We start from the raw sequence: 22591 nt of genomic DNA, 5'->3' as shown, positions 1-22591 counted from the left end.
AAGGTAGCGGTTTCTGCCAGGGCTTTAACAGTCAGACTGACTCTTTGCTCTGTGAGCCATCAGCCCCCTTTGGCTCCTGTCAGAGCACGGTGCAGTTTGTGGACACCTCTCTCCATCGCACACCAGCCTGGTGGAAATACATGGGCTCCTCTACGAGGCGCCGTACAGCAGTGATGAATGTGTCTGCTCTTGGTCTTTCTCTCTCTTCCTTAGGCTGCCTCTGCCACCGGGGGCTGCGTTGTCCCTCTGGCAAAATGACAAGCTGTTTAAGGAGCTGTACTTCACGAAGTTCCCTGTACGTGCTGTTTGTAACTAGCTGTTGCTCTTCTCTGACTCATTTGGATTTTTGGCAGCGGAAGCCTAGGAATCTCATGTTTTTTTACATATGAACATTACCAAATGGAGGGATTGTGCAGTTACAGTATAGTCTAGTGTAGTGTAATATAGTGTTTGGCCAGCATTATTTAATATGCTTGGTCTTGTTTCCAGTTTGATGGCTCCATCTAGTGGTGGAAGCCCTGTATTCTCTCAGTGACAGCAACAGCATTGTTAAAAAGTTATTTATACTGTTAGTGTCCAAACTCTCCTGTAATATTTCCTTGTTGAAACGCCGCGTTCCTTACTAACATGGATGGTTATGTTCACTTCTGCCCTCTAGGGTTACTACGATACCATGGATGCAGGCTTTGTTGATGAGGAAGGATTTGTGTACATAATGTCAAGGTCCGATGATGTCATCAACGTGGCGGGACATAGGCTGTCTGCTGGGGCTCTGGAAGAGGTGATTCAGGACCTGGGCGGGGGGAATGCAAGGTGGTAAACTAGCATGGGATAAGTGAAGTGTCCCCTGCTATCTCTTAGGCTTTGATGCAGCACCCCCTGGTGGTGGACTGTGCTGTAGTGGGACTGGAAGACTCTCTGAAAGGCCATGTTCCTCTCGCCCTCTGTGTGCTGAGGATGGGTGAGTGTGGACTAGCACTGAGGAGATGCCTCTGTTGTAGGCTATAATGTAGAAGTAGTTAATGGGCCTGATCCACCTCCAGCTCCCATGCTCCTAGTCTCAGCAGAACCTGTCTTTTGCAGTTCTGTGAAGTCCTCTGTGCATTCCCTCTCTGCATCCCCTCTCAGACCCCAAGCAAAACCAGAAAGAGGTGGTGGGTGAACTGGTGAGCATCGTGCGTGACAGGATTGGACCTGTGGCGGCCTTCCGGAAGGTGCTCTTTGTGAAGGCTCTCCCGAAGACACGGTCTGGAAAAATCCCCCGATCCACACTTGCCAACCTTGTCAACAGGAAGCCCTACAAGGTGTGTGTGATTGTCAGTTCTGTTCACTGTGGGCACGTTTACACTGCACCAGGTACCGTACTCTTGGTACTACTTTCTACTGGGGTAAAAACTGCTACTGGTACCAAATGATATCACAATGCGAGGTGGGGTATTTTGTGCTGAAGTAAAAAAATGGCTGTAGTATGCTATAGGACTGGATGATGTGCGATATTAATACCAATATTGCATGTTATGCAATTCTTACATCACTGGTCAGCTAGATTAAGATCAGGCATTTTCATATTGTATGAGCATTATAGTGTGGAGAATTTAATTTTCACTAAAACATTTTTACTCTGTCATAAGAAAAAAAAACTTTTTTATTTTTTTTTATTTTGCAATTTTAATAACTGTTCCTTTTCAAGATTATCCATCCATCCATTTTCTGAAACAGATTATCCTATTCTGGGTCATGGGGTGTCTGGTGCCTATGCTGGAGGCTATGGGTGCAAGGCAGGGAACAACCCAGGATGGGGCGCCAACCCATTGCAGGGCACACTGACATACCAGTCATTCACATATGCATACCTACGGTTACATTTGGTAACTTTAGGTAGCTTCAGAATGCTGGTTCACCGACTCGTTTATGGTTGTTTTCTGAGGGCAACTTTTTTCAAGACAGCAGCTGTATTGTGTTTAGAGGCAGCCCATTTGCACAACTAGTCAACAAAGGAAGCCTTTGCAATTCCTACGACAAAGAACCGAAGTACAAAAAAAGTACTGGAACTTTTGGTACTGGTACTCAACTTGAAGTCAATGGAAAAAGTACCGAAAGTACTGTACCAAAAGAACTGTACCTGGTGCAGTGGAAAAGCACACTGTGACTTGAATGGCTGAAGACTAATGTCTATCTGTGCATTGGCCTTGTTTAATGTGTTCCTCCAGATCACTCCCACCATTGAGGACCCTGGAGTCTTCAATGAGGTTGAGAAGGTTGTCGGAGAGGCCCTGTGAGGTGTCTGGGGGGGAGCTTAAGTCAGCTGGAACAGCAGAAGGACACTGTCGTGCTGTACATGCTCCTGCAGGTCTGGAAATGACAGGAGTTGGTCACTCCAGAGATGGTCTATGGTCCACAGCTAAATATCTCACCTGCAGTCTGCATCATAAAGCAAGATTTCTCTCTTTGCCGGGACCCTAGTGTAAATGGACTTTTTTGGTCACGCGCAATTAGCCCAGCCAACCTTAAATACAAGAAGTTATCTAGCTACCACTCACTTCGCGATACACCCCCCTGGTGTCGTCTAAGGTCAGCAACAAAGGTTTCTGCAGTCAGCTGGATGGATTTTTTCCCCCCCCAGAAACTCCTGTACTCAAGAAGGTTTACCTATAAACACAGTGGTTGAGTAGTAACATCACATGGACTCCTGTTTTAATTCCTGTGATTCGACAGTTTTTTTTATTGACAATGAAAATCTTACCACCATTTTACTATTTTCCAAAAAACAGTAATAAATTAAATGGACACAAAATAAATTCTCTGTACGTGCAAAACAAGAACATAAAACTCCAGATGAATAAGTAGGTAGGAGTCATACGTGGGGGGCGGTGGGGAGGGGCAGGAATAAAATCAATGTTGAGCTAAGAGTAAACAGAAAAGACACGGGAACGGAAGAAGAAGAGATCACCCCTGGCACGATGTCAACAGCTACACTAAACAGTCAAAGCAAGCAACACATTGAGCTGAGTTCCTCTGGCGTTTGACACGTTCATATTTACCACATACAAGTTCGGCGGCCTGTCTCTCGACCGTTCTTCCTTATAAAGTGACTCTGGGGTTAAAGTCCATGGGACGGAAAAAGGCCTTTTGGGCTGAGGGTCCAGCACAGCGGCGCCAGTCCGGCTTCTGGCGCACCAGCTAAGTTGATGGTTCGGTTGCACACGTCAGGAGGAGAGGAGTAATCAGCTCCTTGTTATGCAGAGGTCAGCGTGCGTGGTTTCTCTCAAAGTGCTCGTCACAGCGGCTCGCTGTCACAGTGCGCTCCTCCATGCCCCTGGCTTCCCCCCCCCCCCCCCGCCCCGCGTTGCGCCGGTGACACACGAGCACATGGCTGTACACCACCAGGGGGGCGATATGCGTTCACAGCTGAAGGTAAAAATGGCGTCGATCAGAAAAAAGACCAAGGTGAGGAGTGGAAAGAAATGCTTTTAAGCGCGAGGTCCTCCTTCCGCTAAGCTTTGGGGACGAAGGAAAATCCAACGTACGAAATAGCTGTAAGGATGGAAAAAAAAAGTCACAGCAGCATCTTTCACCTGCGGGACTGACATTCAGGGGATGTGTTCGGCACAAAGTTGCCTCTGTGATGTACGCGCTTATAAAAAGCAGTATTTATATTCATTTACAGATAACTTCAACGATTTCCATTAGAAGAAATACACATCTTAACTAGTTATGTTACAAGGTATAAATAGCAAAAAAAGAGGCTGTGGGACATTGGTTAGCACCCGGTTTGGTGGCCAGATTAAGGACTTGGCTTGCAAGTGCAGAGGGGCCATCCTGGGCCTTGGCACCCCCCCACCGGCACCCCCCACGTGCCCCTGCTGGGCCCTTGGTTCTGAGGTGGGAAGGGGGGGGTCGTGCTTCTTGGCAGTGCGTCTTGTCGGAGCTCTGTTCCTTGTATGAGGTCCTGCGGAGGGGACTCCTTGCCCGCTTCTGAGGTAATGGGGGCAAAACGAGGGCTAACAACCTGTTGGATATGGAGATGCTTCAGATACTGGGAATGACTGTGGGAATGTCACTGAAATGCCCGAGTTCAGGGTGCGGAGTAACTAACCACTGCCATGTATCAGGTGAGTTATTTCCATTGTATTTCTGCCGTGTGTCCAATCATAAAGTCTATTGCAGGGGTCTCCAACTCCGGTCCTGGAGAATTACTATCCAGTAGGTTTTCTATCCTACCTGGCTTCTGATGAGCCACACCTTTTCTCAGGTAAATACCAGGAACAGTTGTGGCTCATCTGAAGCCAGGTAGCACAGAAAACCTACTGGATTATAGCTCCTCCAGGACCGGAGTTGGAGACCCCTGATCTACTGTGTAGTTTATTAATTACTAAACATTATAGGTCAGCCCTGACCTACTACTCACTGCAGAGCCTCTCCCCCTCCAGTAAGAATGTCAGCACGAGTAGGTCCTCACAGTGGAGCTGTCCAGCCTCTGCATCGCCGACGGGCCCACTGCAGACAAAGGGAAACGTCACCTCAAGCGCCCCCTTGTGGCTGGAGGTAAAAAGCACACAAAGTGCAAGTATTCACACGATTACTGAGTCTGTTACCCAGTCAACAACGTGACACTTGGGGACAGCCGGGACCCGTTCTGATGAGGGTTGTACCTTAGACGTGTTGATTGGATGTAAATTTAAAGATCACAGACATGACTGCAGTATTTTCACACCGGGGGCAGGTTTTCACACACAGACGTCCTGTTTCAAAGCCCTCATCTGGTGTGCATTCCTGCTCGTGCTGTGAAACTGAGAGGGCGGGAAACGTGGGACACTGAAAGGTCAGCTCACTGAGGATGACAGGCGGGGAGGGCAACAGGATCTGGGGGTGGGGCATGTAGGGTGGTGAACTCCACCAGTATAGCTGACCTTGAAACCAGTCCTCACATATGTCCTCGGGACAGCTGTCCAACACCTCATAGAGGACTACAGTGCCAAGTTGAAAAAAAAATGATAGGGACACAGTCAAAAAGGAGGGGACAGAGTGACCCAGAGTCTGCTGTAGGGGTGACGATTAGGCAGCAGATCCAGCACCATGAAAGTTCGCTGTCAAAATCAAAATATCTAACACTGATTTAACACTTAGAGCAGTGTTAGTGTAATTGTGCCCGTTACAGAGCTAGAGGATATTTGGGCCCTATTACTCCCAGCCTGTATGTTACAGGACTGTGTAGCAGAAATCGCCCCCCTGTCCTCCCCACACCCACCTTCGGGGGGCATCCTGCGCGAGTGTCCAGAGGTGGTGAGCCGGAAACCGGCCGGCAGCGTCTCCGCAGCGCCGGGCATCATGCTGATCCCGTGGAAGTCCCGTGGTGGAAACTGTCTCCTCCAGGGGGCGCTACGCTGGAAGTCCTTGTCGTCACACTATGGATTGGGGGGGTAAGAGAGAGGTTGTGCTATTGTGTTAAACTCTGGGTGACATGCTATATGTACACTACCGTTCAAAAGTTTAGGGTCACTTAGAAATTTCCTTGCTTTTGAAAAAAAGGCAAGTTTTTTGTGCATTAAAATAACAGATTGATCAGAAATACTGTGTAGACTGGTGTTGTTTCAACCTTTCTGAGATATAATGGACTGGAGGGGGGGCTGCATCACTGCCTGTACCCTTCTTGGTATGATAATGATGCATTAATCTGCCATATTATTTGCGTTCTTGGTAAGTCAGCGCTCTACCGTTACTGTCAGGGAGCTGTTCTGGAGACACATGATGCGTCATCGGTCTCTGGTGTGTTGCAGCCCAGCTTACCCAGAGTATAGCAGTGAGTAGGTTCAGTGACCACATGAGTACTGTCCTGAAGCGTAATGATTATAGCAACAGGAAGATCAGCCGGCTGCCGCTGCTCTGCTGAGACACAGACAGGTGGGTCCCACTCACTTCCAGACGCCTCTCTGTGCCCAAGGCTAGCAGGTTGTTGTACTCTCTCTCCAGGATCTGCCGTGCCTGGGGGGGGGGTTGCATCATGAATATGGTCATCTCTGCCCCCACTGTAAATACTATCATCATCCCTGAAAATGGAGCACTTTCATATACAGCCAAAAGTTTGGTCTGTCTTCAAATTTGAAGCGCTCATTGAAATCACCAAGGTGGGGGCTACATAAAATGTCACTCAGGAGACAGTTTTATGCACTATTAGGACAGTTTCCCATAAGTTTTAAAGCTGCCTTTTAGCTTTTGATCCAATTTTTCCTTAAAATGATTTAATGGTTTTTTGAAATTCTGCTTGAAATTACTCTGGGAGATCATAAAATGTTGCATATTTAAAGATCTTCATCGGTTTCTGCGCATTAAATCATTTCAAATGAACAGGACTGTTTCAGGGTAGCCCCGGCTCTTAATTATACCGCCGCGGGATTTACTAAACGAGTTTCACGCCTCACCTGCGTGCTCTGGTTGGGGATCTGCAGCAGCAGAGCCAGGCTGCTGTAGTCGAAGTTGTCGTCGAGGGCGATGAGGGATCCGTGCACGCCGCTCTCATGCAGGATGTTGGCGTGGTCACGCAGCCCGATGCTCTGCACCCAGCGGATCACGCGCTCGTTGCTCCACACCAGTACGTCTACAACAGCGTGCATATATAGGCTGCCTATCAGATGGATTAGAACTAACTGGTTTAACTGTACAATCAAGTTACAAATTTTTCCCACTGTCCAAAAGTAGAACGTTCTTGCGGAACCTTTCGTAAGCTGAAATGGCGTAAAGCAAAGCAGCATTTACCATTAATTTGTATAAGGAAAAATTTTCAGCGTTCCCGGACCCAATGAATAACCCATCAAATCAGTCAGTGCCTGTGATCAGAAGATCACCCATTGGAGCCCCGTCCTTGAGGAAACAGTCACATGCCAGTGGGCCCTTGAGCAAGTCCCTTAACCCCCAGCTCCAGGGGGACGGCACGTTAGCTAACCCTGCCCTGTGACCCCCGAGCTACGGAGAGCAAGACGGGGCAGGCAAAGAGAAGCATTCCAATGCTTGCGTTAATGGCAAATAAAGCATGTTTGTTTTTGTTTGGTTGACATCATAAATACACAGCTTATTTAAAATATATAGTGTAATAATGTGTACAGTGTAGATTCTCTTACCGGAATCAATACAGTCATGCATTGCTTAACGGCAGGGATACGTTCTAAGAAATGCGACATTCAGAGATTTTGCCTTTGTGAGAACATCAGAGAGAACTTGCATAAACCTACTGCACACCTAGGCTGCATGGTATAGCCTAAAAAATGATAAAACATTATAGTAAATACATAAATCCTTTTTGTATTTCTTTCGGTTAAAGAAAACAGATACTAATGTAGGTCTTTCATAAAAGCAAAGTGGTGTAAAGAGAACGTTCGAGAAGTGGGGGGTACCTGTATTAGACCATATCAATGGAAGAACCCTGCAGGTCCAGCATTATGAACACAACCCCAAAGAGCAGTATGAAAGGCACGGGGAAGCCCCAGGCGGCCAGAGCACACCTCTTATCTCATGCTGGCTGTGTTCTCTCCTCCACTCCAGCTCTTTCCTGTCATAGTTCAGCTTCTTTAAGCACATGATTCCATACTGCAGACTTGTCCTGTTGTAAGGTGATAGACAGCCGTAGAGTACATCTTGCATAAGTTATGGCTGACCCGGGTTGCATGGTAGGGGCCTGAGCTGAGACGAGCTCTCGGGCACGAGACGAGGCGGGAGGTACCTGTGGAAGCTGTCGACCATCTTGAGGTGCACCCTGAGGTCTTTCTTGGTGAGGTGGTCCAGCATGCGGGCGTCGACCAGGCACTCCATGAAGTAGCTGCGGTACTGAGGGAGCCCCAGACTGGGCAGCCACTCGTTACCGATCCACTCGTGGTTCATGTCTCCATACGCGAGAGTCTGCAGGACACAGCATCGCCTGTGTTTCTAATGCAATGGTAACATAGCAGCACAGACCTCTTGCTTGTGGTACTAATTTCACACCGTTTTCCCTCCAATATTTGCGCCAAGAAACCAAATATGCTGAAACCCTTTATTCTCTTGCATGCATCCATGCCTTATCTAGATCCCAAGACAATGATGTATATAAAACAAAGAATATTTTTTAAAAATCAAGCAAATAACTATTGGAACATAACATGCAGTGGATCAGACATAGCGATAAACATCTCGAGTTTCCAACAAAAACGCCCCAGAGGAAGCGTTCTTGGAATGTTCCATTCCTCTCACTGCTCTTTTGACTATATGCCCCTTGGTGGCTTCAGCTGCCTTCTACCCGAAGTCCCATCCGAATATTGAGGACTTTTGGGAACTTGGCTGGGATGGAGACGGGGATTGTTGTCTTACCTGGGCCCAACTTCCCTCTTCAGAGTCTGATTTCTGCATGGTCAGCCAGCGATGTGCCACAGGTGGAAAGAGAAGAACATAGTACACGGTGGTCTCAGTGAGGCTTGGTTGGGTCATGTTCTGCACTGGACTTTGGCGGGACCTGATTTACACCAAGCCTCAGCTGAAATACTACAGCTTTAGGAGAACTTGACACTTGGTGCATTTCTGGGACTAGTTTGACTTCTTGTACAAATGTTCAAGTTTGTTAAATTATATAGTCGAGAGAATGTTTGTGAGCCTTTTGGAATTTCTTCATGAATCCTAAAATAAGATCTCTCTCTTCCCCAAGTCGGGGGTTTTCAGCCTTTCTTAAACCAGCAACTCCTGAATGAAAACAGCACAATTAGGGACCCTGACCACTGGTGTGGTCATATAAATAAGATCTAAGAAGGGTGGGCCACTTCTGTATGTCATTCTCCACAGATGCTGATATTGACTTTTCATTAATTTACAAAGTTTCCTCTGCATTGCCTCATCTTTATTGAACAAATGTTTTAAATTATCAAGGTCACTGAAGGAAAAGATTTGTGAATCTCAAAGATAATAACCTCTTGAAAACTGGTTAACAGTCAGATGTTCCAATCAGTTCAGGTGCGGGTTTGACCTACCCTACTATATCTATAAAAAACACTCAGAACTGAATTCTGTTCAAACTTCAGAAGATGAGTCACAAGCCTGGAAAGTGTTATGGAAGGATCTCTAAAGAACTATGCCACAGTCTACTTCCTGTTTACAACTGGGAATTCAGCACCACTGGTACCTTCCCATTGGACTGGGCATCCTACAAAAGTCAGTGCAAGAACATGTGGTAGAAGAATCCTAAGGCGAGCAACAAAGGAGCCTTGGGTGACAGCGAAGGATCTGTGGGCATCTTTCACACTTGAAAATGTATGGAGCTACTTAAAAAAAAATTTGCTAAACACAAGTGGTGTTCACTGGAGGTCACCACAGAAACCACTGCTCTCCAAAAAGGACCTTACTATCCATTTCAAGTCTGGTAAAGGCCCTCTGAATGATGTGCAACACTACTGGAATGTTCTGTACAAGAGAGTACTGCTGGCAGAAATTTCCGGTCCAGAAAGTAAAAATCCAGACCAAGATTTTGTTTCGACCAAACAGTTGAGTACTCTCTGAATGCGAGAGAGTTGAGTACTCTCTGTTTATACTCAACTGCCTAATTGAAACAAAATCTTGGTCTGGATTTTTACTTTATGGACTGGAAATTTCTGCCAGCAGTACTCTGTACTGCTACTAATGTTCTTAGATATTTTTTCCATAGCTGATAAAGTATTTTGCATGCTGGTCACATTCTGCTGAGAAAAATCTCTCAAATATAAAGGCTTATATCATCTAACCTATATTTGCACAAGATTTTCACAACTCTTAATACGCTGCTAATATTACAAGTAAAAATTCTCACAAGAGTTCACGCTATTCACACAACCTGACAGAATTATCCATCTTACTTTAAATCAACTGGGACACACTCGCTGCTAAAATGAGTTCTTATCCCTGAACTAGGGTTTAACTGGAATGATATGAACTATACATAATGAAGCAGTCGCTACACAACGGAGTCCACAGCCCCCAGAGCTATAAGACTCCAGGGTGATTAACGCACATCCATGTGAAACCTGCGCCTCTAGGTCAGGCATCCTTAAATGTGTGCTAATTTTCACTCACAATCTTACAGTAAGGTTGGGTGCATGGGTAGTTTATAAGTTATTCTTGAGATGGTACCCATTCAACTGAAATTGCACATGATTGTTAATTTAAGGTGACACCAGTGATGTCAGCACATGGAGAGCACTCATAGGAGTTTTTTTTTTTTTTTACACAAACATGTTCCAAGGGCAGAACGAAAAATGATTGGCCCAGAGAGATAACCAATCAGATCTTGGTCAGATGTCAGACCAACCCATCCCGCCTCCTCTAGTTGCTAGGACCTGCCTCCACTACAGTCTGATTAGTTATCTCTCTGAACCAAACAATTTTTGTTCTGTCCTGAGAACATTTTGGTGTAAGTAAATCTCCCACAAGCATGGAGAGCTGGTACACTTCCTGTGTGTATCCAAAGAGATTGTAGGTTTAAGCTTGACAGATGCTTTGTACAGCTTCACTGTAACACTGTAAAAGCCTGATAATCCAGATCAACTAACTAGCATAAATGTCTATACTGCAACCCTGCTTTGCGTGATGACATTTCTGCAAGAGTATAAAAACAAACAGCCCTGTTCTGTCATACATCATCCTGTGAAGGCTCATTAGTAATATTGGGGCTGTAAAATCTTACACTTGGCTGTTCCACAAAATACTGTGCAACGTTTGAGAAAATGGTATTTCTGTTAGCCTGCACCATTGTCCCTAGGAAAAACTTAAAAAGGTGTATCTTTAATCATAAGGAGAAATGGTTTTTACTTTTATGACCTTCAAAACATCTCAAAACCCACAGCCACACACTTGGATGTGTCATTTTTTTTAGGGCTTTTTAAAACATTTTTATTATACTTGGGTGCACTAAAAGCCAGCCTGAATTAATTTCTCCTATCAGACGAGAATTCATCGTCTGTAATTCTTATAGCTTTTAAGGGTAGTACAAGCATGGCTAGAGTTATGACTTTTTCATGCTTAATGCAAATGCGCTCATTCTGGCATGTATGACTTAAAAATGGTAAGGACACATGCCATAGGAAATGTGTAAACCTGGGAGTATCTACAGCAGCACTAAAAAGCGAAAGAATGGGCCGATCTGCAGCACTTGCGTGTTCTGTGTCCCACCTGCGTTCATTCTTCTGACAATTACGAGTAACATTTACAAGGCATGCACACAGAGGCTGGGGGGGGGGGTGAGTACGCACTACAGGCAGACGAAAGCGGGGGAGGGGGGCACGGGACTGACCGTTCTGGTGGGAGCTGCAAGGTTCTCCATTTCCTCGTGGGTCACCCAGACATTGCCTGAGGGCTAGTGGGCGGAGCCCATGAGCGACAGCGACAATCCACGAGGGGCAAGCAGTGTTAAAGAAGAAGAGCATCACCACTGTAAGCCAATAGTGTTATAGCATCACAATCAGATGAGCAGCTGGCCCCGCCCTCCTGGGTCAGGGAGAGTTACACAGGTTTCAACAGCAACGCGAACGACACCTGGGACGAGACACGGGACTGGCACTGAATTCCTGTCTTATTAAATTCACGTTTATGACGGGGGACAGGGAGGTGCCACAAACGTAGACAACATATGGTGAGTAGCAGGACTGATGGGAGGGTTAGTGAAAATTACAAACAGACACCACAGTGTATCTATGCGGTAATACGTTTCTGCAGCTGTGTGGTTTCCAAGTTCACATCTGCTGACCCTCGTAATCCAAAACTGTAGCAGGCTGGTGCTCCAGCAGAACAGCCAGAGATAGCTGCACCACTGCCTCTAGCTGCTGCGGCGGGAACTGAATCACGGGGAAACTGAGGCTGCATACAGACTCACTGGGTGTATTTCCAGACACAGTACTAATCAGATCACCCGAATAAGCTGAATTATGAATAAATACGTTTTGAAAAATATTCTTTAATTCATAAACATAGTCACACCTGTTTGAAGGGGGAAAGACTGACATTTGGATAATATAGGCCATAGGCTGGGCTCTCCTATGCACTCAATCACAAGCCCCCATTTGGACTTTATACCCAACGGTGCCACTTTCTCCCTATCAGATTCAGAGCCTGTGCTGGGATGGGGGCTCTTCTGGTTGAGGAAAACCGTAGGTGTCTGACTGAAGCTGCCTTGTTCTTGGGCTTGAAAGATTATAGTTGATATGCATATGAATCAAATTGCCATGCCAACAGAAAGTGTTTTTTTTCTATGAAAGACAGAACAGCAGCTCCTGCAGGGATGACTGAGATGCTCTAAACAAGCTTCAGTACCTTCCCGTACTTTTCAGGCAGCTGTGCTCCTGTTATGAAAACACAAAGACCTGCTTTGGTAGGTCTACAGGAAATGCTTCATGACTGAAATGTGAGGCACCTGACATTCTGTTGCTAATACACAAAAGGAAAACACACTTCTATATTACAATTTGTGACATGGATGTTATGGTTTGTAGTTTTAGTACAGATGCTCCTCGCTTTACGATGGTTTGACTTCACGATAGTGCGACAGTGATGCACATGCAGTAGTCAGAAAATTTTGAATTTTTATCTGTTCCCGGGCTATCGATATGCCATACGTTACTTTCTACTGATGTTGTGCGATGGCAGCATCTATGCAGGAATGCTACCAGTCTTTGAAGTTTTCAAAGTATTCAGCTTGATCAGCTTCTTCGGAACTTAACGGCATCATAAGTTGAGAAGCATCTGTTAGTTTGGTTGTTAACTCAAGACCCCAGTGTAGTGAATCAACAATGAGAGAGAGAGAAAAAAGAAGAGCCCGCTTTGAAGCAAGGGCTGCAAACGTTGACCTTTGACCTCCTGAATGACAGTGTGCGACTGTGGCTGGGTTAGGACTCACAGTTCTGGAGGTGGGAGGAGCTGAGGGGCTGGTCAGGGACACCATCTCCTGGATGGCCAGGCGCAGCTTGAGTCGATGAAGGGGGTTGCTGATGCCGATCTCACGCTGGATCTCCGTGTCCGACAGTGCTGACATGATGGCGCCGCTCTTCACGTTGGCACGGCAGGCTGCCACATACCAGGCGGGCATGCCTAGCCAGAGCTGCCAGGGAAGGCGAGGCCACCATAAATGGTATGCAAATATTTAAATATCAAAAAAGACATTCTACTTTGGTTCAAGCTTGTGTTGCGGTTACTTGCTCTACATTAACTTCTTATTGTGGATCATTTCCTGATCAAATTTACTTGTCTTCACTGCAAAGCTGATGTTGGCCAGCAGGTGGCAGCAGTGATTCAAAACAAGATACATTCCGCGCAGAGGCAAGACATCATATGGCAATATATCGTTAGCAGCGGAAGATATGGTCACACCTTTGTATAATAAAGACAAAATTATTTATAAATTCAATTTATGCGCTCCAGGGAGTACAAAGATGCACAGCTTCATGTTTTTTGCATAATTGCGATTGTAAAACTGCTGTAAAACCTGCCCCTGCGTATAATTACATGTAACTCATTAAGCGAAGCCATAACTACGACTCAGAGTGACTCATAAAAACATTCTCAAGGTAACGGCCTCATGCAGTACATGCAGCATAATGGAGCAATTCAGCTACTTAACACATTTCACTAACGGACATTCATTTATTTTTAACCATTGCGATAGGCTGGTTTTACGCCGTAAGACAGAAGCACAGAGCTGCCTCTTGGGTTGAGGTCTTACCTCCAGCCAGGCCACCACGGTGGGGCCGTCCCACTGGGCAAAGGGTAAGCCCTTCCTGCGAGCCTCCTCCAGCAGCTCGTGCCTGCGGGGGGAGCGAGGAGGGGTGGGGGGGCGGTGAACTTGGATTCGACGACCGTGCATACGTACACGCTTGCACACGCACCGACACACTGGCGGAGAGCGAACATCACAAGCTTCGATTCCAAGCGCAGACCCCTGGTTCGCAGAGTGGGGGGGATGCTTTTACCCCCACCCCCCCTTTCTCTGGCACAGCATGGACTCATTCCACTGTCCCTTTGCATATTTAAAAAAAAACCTGCTGATTTAGGTGGGAAAAACATCTTGCTGATACACAGATTATTTTTGCTAGAGCAGGATTTGAGTGACTATTTGTTCCCACACAAAAATGTTATAGATCATTTTGTGAAGTATTCCAGAGTATATGATTCGGCAATGATGTATACACCCCATTAATGTATCAATGGTCTCTTTTGCCATCTATTCTGGCATCAAGACATTTCCTCCTGAACTTATTTGGCTGCCCGCTTCATATCGACATGTGAGTGACATCACTAAGCTTCAATCTGACTCCACCCATCTTCATATCCTGGTGCTCCTGGGACCTTCTTTGCAGCGTCCAATCAAGTACAATAATGTGCTTTGGTCACACACTGGTTATGACATCACTGACATAAAAAGACATGCTGGACATCCAGTGGACACAGCTGGGAGGGAAGGAGAGGGTTACAGAAATGGGGCTGAGAGGAGCTGAGAAGTGAGAGGGCGAGTGGTTATTCATTAATACACACACACACACACACACAGGTTTGTAATTATATCTTTGTGAGGACTTTCCATTCATTTCTATGGGCAAAACTCTAATCCCAACATGACACCCTTAACCCCCACCCAGCCCTAACCTTAACCATGAGTAACCAAACTAAATACGAGCCTTCTGGCATTTTTAGTTTTTTGATTGCATTCACAGATCTTTGTGGGGACCTGAGAAATGGTCCCCACCGCATCAATATAACAGGTTTTTATTACACAGTTAAAGTTTTTTCATTGTATTCACAGATTTTTAAAAATTGAGGTTATTCTTGTGGGGACCACAAAAATGTATCCACAAGCTATAAAGTTAAAGGTTTTTAATCACATTATGGGGAAATCTGGTCTCCACATAATAATAAAAAAACACACACACACCATAGGGAGAAGAAAACCACCATTTAAAGCAAACAGACTGAAAAGAAGGGCAGATTTCAGTAACAGGTACTGGAGAGCAGGATCGTTCCGGCATGTTTAATCAGCGAATGGACGCACAGGGTGCCAGAAACTATGGACAGGAAATGGAAAGAAAGCAAGATAAGAAGGGGAAGAAAAGACACGGCGTTGACAGTGGAGACACCCAGAAGCCTCCCGGCTCACCCCACAACTTACCCGCTGGTTAGTATCATGTGATGGGAGGGGAGAGAGGTGATTGGAGAGAAGAGCACACAGTGTTAAAGGAGCACGCTCACGGTTGGCACACATGCACGCACGGCAAAACTCAAGTGCTGGTCACGGAGGGGGTGTGGGGGGGGTGCAGGGGGGGGAGCACGGGCAGCATCGTGCATCTGTCATTCTCTCACACGAACCACCAGCAAGTTAAGCAAGAACCCGGATGTCCAAACACCTGAAGACCCTTGAACACGACATGCAGGGGAGAGGAGGCGTCACACGCAGGCGCGGCCATGGTGGTGAGCCAGAGGAAACACCGTGGAAGGATGGAGGACAGGCTTAGCACGGGATGCTGGGGGGCGAGAGTGTGTAACACAGGCCCATGGGCACGAGCACTCCAAGATGCACGCGCGCCACGATCCGGACAGGAGTCGCCACAGTCCAGCAAGACCACAAAACCCTACTCAACTTCTCACCCAGGGTAAGACCTTGTTCTATAGCTTACTTTGGGGGGGGGGGGGGACTGCAGCTATACAGTATGTGACATAGGATGTCCAGGAGGGGTTAATATTTGGGGTAAAACTGACAACTACCTCACTGAGGAAAAAAAAACACGTTCAGTGTATCGATCATCATTGGAAATGTTCCTCTGACCTCCAGCAGGCTGCCGGCTAAAGGACGACGTACGTGACAGGTTCCCCTCCACCAGCAGCTCCACCAGAGATGACTGCATCTCTGCTGAAATCAATAGTTCAGTTTCTCTTCCCTCTCTATATTTAGCCATACGTGCCGACTTCTCCCAGGAAGGCCGTGCTTATTCATTCCCCCCCGCATTGACCCCGTGGAGCAGCCGATGTTCGGCATTCGCATTTGGAGCGGCTGGAAAGCGGGAGCACGTTCACCAGCTCGCCCGCCAATGCCAGCTAGCCGATGTAAACCGACTGTGAGCACGACCTAAGCGTTGGTAAATACGGTAAAGGCATTAACAGCCAGCTAAGTAAGGAGGTATGTTTCAATCCTGGGGCTTTAAAATAAAAACAAAGGGAGGGGGATGGAGAGCAGGTTTCTGCAGATGGCTGGTTAAGGGGGCAGCCCAAATGAGTCATCTGGGGGGGGGGGGGGGGTGCAGGGTCTACGCTCCACCAGGTACACGAGTCGAAGTGCTTCTCGTTACAAGGCAAATAGACTGATGTACTATTGTGCTGTTAGTAAATCTTTATGGGAGTTAAAGGGCACCTAGTCTCTTGCAGCGAAATGAACCTAAAAAGTGTTGGGCTTCCTGTTAGACAGTCCAACGCAAACCCCAGTGACACGGGAGCAGCATTCCTCTCTAGCTCATCTATGTGTGGCGTTCTGGCTGGCTGGCAGCAGACCTCGGTCACTTACTTCTTCTTCAGCCTCCTGTCCTTCTCAGCCTGGGTGCCCAGCTTCCCTGGAGCCATTTCCTGACTGGTCAGCTCCGGATCAGATGCACCTACTGGCACGGAAAAGGAGGTTCTTCACTTACATGCTGCTGTAGTACAGGATGGATGCGTGTTTGGGATTATCACAAGCATCAGTAACAAACGTGCAAACCTTCTTTTTTCTACAGGGATTTAAGTCCACTGAATGGAGAAGATGAATGCAGGAATTTGATGAAATCCCCTGCATCCCCAGCTTAATTCCAGCATGTTTAGTCATTAATGGTGCTCTATTTCTGGAAAGATAGACTCGTCTTTGTCGGCGGAGGCGAGGAATGGAACCTGCCGGGCTCGATCACACCTCGCTCGTTACCGTATCGGTGTGAAAGTACTCGTCAGCAGTTTCTCAGTGGTTCCTCTGACACCCTTTAATTCCACATGCATGGGGGCCTGGGTCCGTGATTGGCCGTGACAGAGGAGCCACCCCTTCTAACTTAATTGCTCCCCGGGCGGTTCACGACTGGCAGCCAGTGAGAAACCCCCCCCTGACGGGCTCTCCGGACAAGGTTATCTGTCAGCTGAGATTTCCTTCGGGTTTTCTAATCAGGAAGCATGAGCATGTTGGCTTTAGGTTGGCTTGTTGCAAAAGACAGTTATGAGAACCAGCTCTCCCAGGGATGACATGACAGACAAGGCACCACCACAAGAGACATACACATAAAATGAAAAGATTACAGAAATGAGCTTCACTTTCTAGCGCTACTGGGTCTACGGCAGCTTGGAGTACGTGTACTGGGAGCCCCACCTTGGCCCGGTCCGCCCAGCTCTTTGTGCAGCTGGCCCAGTCGGGCCTTCTCTTTCTTGCCGAAGAGCCGGCCGATGGAGGACTTGATGCCCTTCTTCTTGGGCTGCTTGTGGAGGGAGTCCTGGCTGCTGGCGACACTGCTCAGGGCGCTAGCATCCACCTCCAGGGCGGCGCTCACGCTGCAAGCAGATGCCGAGGGCTTAAGCAAAGGACAAGGTGCAGGTGTTGTGCTACAAATGCGGATAGTCATCATGGACCTTATTGTGACATTATATTCAGGGTTACATTTATTTATTCAGCAGACACTTTTATCGAAAGTGATGAATAAGTGAGCCAGAAAACTCCAAGCTTGTCTGTTATCTGAGATTTTCTTCAGGTTTTTTACTTAGGGGGCATAAGCATGTTGGCAGAGTGGTGCCCCTGAGGTTAGGGGTCTGTGCCAACAAAGGGAAGGCTGCTGGTTTGAATCCCATGAATGCCAGCAGGGATCCTACTCCGTTGGGCACGGCCCTTAACCTGCATCATGGGTGTGACGTTAACCTACTTCCAGCCCAGTGGGGAGGTTCTCCAGCTTGCAGGGAAATATGGGGGTTGGTGGCAGGATTGGCACTCCAGCCACTGGAAAAAAATCTCACACTAGTTCATTTGGACTAGTGTGGTGCTGAGGTATCACCCACTGCATGGCTGCACTCAGGTTCTCATCCCTGAGGTGGTTTGTCATGTGGGGGGTGCAGCAATACACTATAATCATCGCAACCCCCCTTTACCATTGATTTACAGTCAAGTACCAGTACCAAAAGTACCAAACTTTTTTGGTACTTCGGGGTGGGACTTGCAAACGTGCTTACTGTCTACTGGTTTTGCAAATAAACTCAGAAAACAAGAATAAAGGAAGTTAAAAAAAGTTATAATATTGGATGCATAGACAAATGAAGAAACCAAAGCTTTAACTGTGATCTGGTCAGAATAACAGATTCAGCAAGATGCAGATGGCATGACAATAAATAAGAAAAGTATCTGCTATAACAAAATTTTCAAACAGCGTGATGCGATTTTGTTGCAATAAATATCGGGATTTATAAACCAAAAAAGGTGTTCAAAAATTTCTCACAAAGCCATCTAGGAACAAACAGCAAAAATGCAAAAGCAGAGCTCATGCAAAAGCAGTGGCTGTACACTTTAAACTTTTTTTTTTTAACATATACTAGACAATCTTGAAAAAGAACAATCATTAAAATCGCAAAGTTTTGTTTCCTGTGACAGAGTAAAAATGTTTTAGCGGTAGAAAAGGTACCTAAGGTGAGGTTCTCCTGGGGAATTATGAATGACGTCGTCAAACGCTGCAGATAAAGCTAACACCTGATTCTAGCTGGGGGCCCCCCAGGACTCACCCACGCGTATCATTATGACTGGAGGAGGGCAGCGTGTGGGTCATTCGCACTTGGCGGGGCGTGGGAGGTGGCGACGTTTCGCACTTGATGGTGGCCTTGTCTTCCCGACCATCCTCATCCACTGCCGCTATCTGAGGGGGAAGAAGTGGCCGAGAGCAGAGCATTCTGGGAGTGTAGGAACACCGCAACATGGACACGACTGGTCTGAGCCCAAACATCCATAATAAAAGCCATACTGGCAGCAGTGGTACGAGTTTACATTTGAGGCTTATGATAAAAATATATTTACATGATAACCATCAGAATATATATTAGCAAATATTTCATCGAAAAATCTTTTCAACCATTTCAAAATGTAAACAACTTGTTTTAAATAAATATATTCAAGGGCATTGCTTGAGGTTGTGAGTCACATTACAAGTAGGAATACCTTTCTCCTGTGTTTTCTTAAATCACTGGGCTTCATGACAGAAGAGGTTGGAGAGAAACCACAGAGAAAGAAAAAAATGACAATAAATATCAGTATAAACAAAGATTTAGTATAACAAAATTAAATTGTTATTCTTAAAAATGAACATGCCTTATGGGTCTATCAGCAAATTCCATTTCCACATTCTCTGGACAAGTTTGCGAAGCACATAGGATTTCACAACTTCTAAATTAAATTCCCTACTGTGACGCACATAATCAATGTTAATTAATTCCAAAAGTTCTCCTCTGCAAAAAAAACTCTCTAAATTAAGAGTATAAAATGCTCAGCTCCCTTCAGTCGCAGCTCCCTAAGGAGCGGATGGTAATTTTAGCACAAAGGCATTAAAGAGAAGCTCCAGGACAGCGGCTTCCGGGGTGTTAAATCTGCAGGCTACTGGGGGCTAATGCCAGAAAGCAGAAAGCAGAGCATGCAGTGTTGAGGAAGTTACTCTCGAAAGTAACCCATTACAGACAAAGGTGCAAAGTTCAGGTCCAGAAAGTACAAATCCTGGTCAAGGTTTTGTTTCAACCAATCAGTTAAGTACTCTGTGACTCTTTACACCAGGGGTCTCCAACTCCGGTCCTGGAGAGCTACTATCCAGTAGGTTTTCTGTCCCACTTGGCTTCTGATGAGCCACACCTGGCCCTGGTATTTACCTGAGAACAGGTGTGGCTCATCAGAAGCCGGGTAGGATAGAAAACCTACTGGATAGTAGCTCTCCAGGACCGGAGTTGGAGACCCCTGCTTTACACTAAACTGGTTGGTTGAAACAAAGCCTTGGTCTGGATTTGTACTTTCTGGACCTGAACTTTCCACCCTTGTCTGTACAGTAATAGATTACTTTGGTGAGTAACTTCCCCAACACTGATCTACATCAGCTTGGTGTCCAGAGCCATTTGCTGCTACAGAAGCAGCCAAACACCACTCTCTGAAAGACCTTATTTTCCTAACACATTGCCCTTAACAAGCATGAAGACATGAAATATGTGCTTTTGCATTGAGCTTCATCAAACAACAGTCAAATAACCTTTACAAATTGACTTTACTATCATGAGTATTTTTCCTGTATATTACATAATGCTTTTACACTGAGGATCACATTAATTTATGTAGCTGCTCGCTACACGAATGGCTACCTTGTCAACGAATGTGTTTAAGATGCTTAATTGCTCAGGAAAATCATGATTCATTTGAAGGTCCATCTCTGACAAGGAGCCACACAAACGCCGCCGTGACTAGAATGCCTGTGTCATCAAGTGATCAATACAGACCTGTAATCTTGAACAACAGTGCACACAAGGTGGCAACTAACTGAGCTGCATGCAGCTGGCCCACCATTATCTACTATATTTACAGAGTGGTGAAGGTCAACAGTGACAACAAGCACAACTCAATGGATACAAAGGAGGTGAGAGGGACAGACAAACCACACCTCAGAACTTCCTGTGCTCTTGGTTCCATTGAAGTGAAAGGCTGAGTCCTGACTGAGATTATCACACGGGGATGACAAACACTCCAATCATAAAATGCCCCTCAGAGAGTACCATTTTCACACTGCATGTCAGCTGATATGTTATGTTTAACCTTCAGCCATATTTTCCATTCCCAGGATTCCTGGTCTCCAGAGAAGTGCCATTTCAAGTGATCTGAATGGTTTTTCAAACAGGTCATGTAGAATTCCAGTGCAAGTACATGGTTCATACAGAACTCCAGTGCAAGAATAGGTAAATGATTTTAGGAGCATGAGGCATGACTTGCATGTATTCAAATGATCTTGAGGAGGCGTGAGGAGCCAGCATACCAATGTCATGACACCCATGCGTTCCATGTCCCGGGCAGGGCTGCGGGGGGTCTGTTTGGGGGAGGAGTGTCCACTGGGGGGGGAAGAGCTGGCCAGCGAGGAGGCGGTGGCTGAGGCGGTGATGGAGGCTCCGGAGTGGTGCACTCGGGCCAGGTTGAGGCCCTCCAGGCTCACACTGGCCACACGATTCTCGATCTCCTCTGCTCTCAGCTCTGTCGACTCCTTCTCCTCCTGGATCAGCCTGGGGGAGATGGAGGAAGGGGTGGAGCAACAGGGTGGGGAAGACAACAGGGAAGAGATTACATGTGTGATGCATGTAACCTGACAGCAGTGATTCGATATGAGCTTCAGTGAAAGGACACAGGAAAGGACAGCTGTCAGACCCTGAAGCTTCGATTTAGAATTAACTAGATGCTGTTGGAAAGACAACACCATATTCCCAGGACTGCCCCATCACCTCCTCCCCCATCTAGTCTTTACTGCTCTACTCTCTACTCCTCACAACTTCTAACCATCCTACACACTCTCCCCACCTCTCCAAAAAACTTTATTAACAGCCAGACTTTGTGTGACTTGTCTCAATGTAATCAAGATTAACAGATCTGCGTCTGTGGCTGCCCATTCATATGCCACCACTAAGTGACACTGCTTCAGTGTTGGTGTGATTTGTCCTCAAATGAAGTAGGTCCCAGATCATCATGTTCCTAGGAAGACTGAAAAAATCCATGACATACTTTTCGGGTTACTGTGTTCACAAGATCTAGTGTCTTCTGCAGTTGCCCAATCCGTTCTGCATTCCCATCCAGGGAATATAATAAAAACAATATAATCACCTAGCAGGGAAGCATACTGAAAGTCAAATAGTTAATCTTTTTTGTATCTGTCACTGCGGATTGATCCCGCTGTTCTGAAATTTCCCTTTGACTATCTGATTTGCATGGGATCCTGACAGGGGGTCTTTGATATGGGCGACACACCGGCATTTGATTTAGTTTTTGTTTTTAGTAAGCAGGGAGCTCAACGGCATGAAGGCTTGTTTATTACCAATAACTACACAAGGTGCCTCACTTTCTAATGAGCTAAGAATGACATTTCTTTGGGTTCTGCATTGGTTTTCTGGGTCAAAATATCCTACCTAGTGCAATGGGTCACCGTTTTATTATTATTATTTTTTTAATTTTATGTTATTGGCATTCTCAGAATTGCACATATGCTCCCTGCATGAAAAACAGAAAATTCAAACTGTGCGTGAAAAACCAGCAGAGTCTATCAGTGTTTCGGGCTTGGTGCTTTACTATAGCGTCTCTATATTTCCCGCATTTTACATTCATCCCAAAGAACATTACACTGTACATGTGAGTAGCAGTATTTACATGCATTATTATTATTATTATTATTATTATTATGAACAAAACTGTCATCAACAGTTCTGCACTTTGAAAAACCGTACTGAAATGACAAGTGGTTCTAGGGAGCGAACTACAAGCATTTCATGTGAAAATGGAAACACAGGTTAGCCATGCCTTCACGCAGCATTAACATAATAATAAAAAAAAACTGTTTAAACAGACACCTTTAAAATT

The 22591-nt window shown here is 46.1% G+C and overlaps 2 protein-coding genes across 13 annotated transcripts in view; one reads left to right on the top strand and one right to left on the bottom strand.

Moving 5' to 3' along the window:
• acss3 (acyl-CoA synthetase short chain family member 3) overlaps positions 1-5569 on the top strand; it is a 35319-nt gene extending 29750 nt beyond the window's left edge. The window contains exons 12-18 of one of the 2 annotated variants that reach the window (XM_023838643.2): positions 214-295; positions 659-781; positions 862-961; positions 1129-1304; positions 2211-4112; positions 4431-4545; positions 5206-5569. In XM_023838643.2, coding sequence (XP_023694411.2) covers positions 214-295; positions 659-781; positions 862-961; positions 1129-1304; positions 2211-2279 — 550 coding nt within the window. In that variant the 3' untranslated portion in view covers positions 2280-4112; positions 4431-4545; positions 5206-5569. Of the gene's footprint in view, positions 1-213; positions 296-658; positions 782-861; positions 962-1128; positions 1305-2210; positions 4113-4385; positions 4546-5205 lie in introns of both variants that reach the window. The other variant, XM_072709991.1, reaches the window with a different exon arrangement.
• Positions 2693-22591, bottom strand: part of ppfia2 (PTPRF interacting protein alpha 2) — a 134278-nt gene continuing 114379 nt past the window's right edge. For 5 of the 11 annotated variants that reach the window (XM_072709951.1, XM_072709963.1, XM_072709966.1 and 2 more), the window contains 14 exons: positions 21009-21249; positions 19166-19195; positions 18736-18866; positions 17345-17523; positions 16526-16616; positions 13700-13781; positions 12878-13078; positions 11279-11341; positions 8338-8370; positions 7715-7890; positions 7497-7594; positions 6420-6595; positions 5917-5982; positions 4799-5405 (listed from right to left, as the gene is read on the bottom strand). In XM_072709951.1, the coding sequence (XP_072566052.1) occupies positions 5124-5405; positions 5917-5982; positions 6420-6595; positions 7497-7594; positions 7715-7890; positions 8338-8370; positions 11279-11341; positions 12878-13078; positions 13700-13781; positions 16526-16616; positions 17345-17523; positions 18736-18866; positions 19166-19195; positions 21009-21249 (1849 nt within the window). In that variant the 3' untranslated portion in view covers positions 4799-5123. Of the gene's footprint in view, positions 4010-4397; positions 4498-4798; positions 5406-5916; positions 5983-6419; positions 6596-7496; positions 7595-7714; positions 7891-8337; positions 8371-11278; positions 11342-12877; positions 13079-13699; positions 13782-16525; positions 16617-17344; positions 17524-18735; positions 18867-19165; positions 19196-21008; positions 21250-22591 lie in introns of those variants that run through there. The other 6 variants (XM_023838640.2, XM_023838642.2, XM_072709981.1 and 3 more) reach the window with 5 other exon arrangements.

The sequence above is a fragment of the Paramormyrops kingsleyae genome, chromosome 1 (genome assembly GCF_048594095.1).
Source record: "Paramormyrops kingsleyae isolate MSU_618 chromosome 1, PKINGS_0.4, whole genome shotgun sequence".
Lineage (NCBI taxonomy): Eukaryota > Metazoa > Chordata > Actinopteri > Osteoglossiformes > Mormyridae > Paramormyrops > Paramormyrops kingsleyae.
Note: the sequence above shows the minus strand (reverse complement) of the source record. Positions and strands in the feature narration are given on the sequence as shown.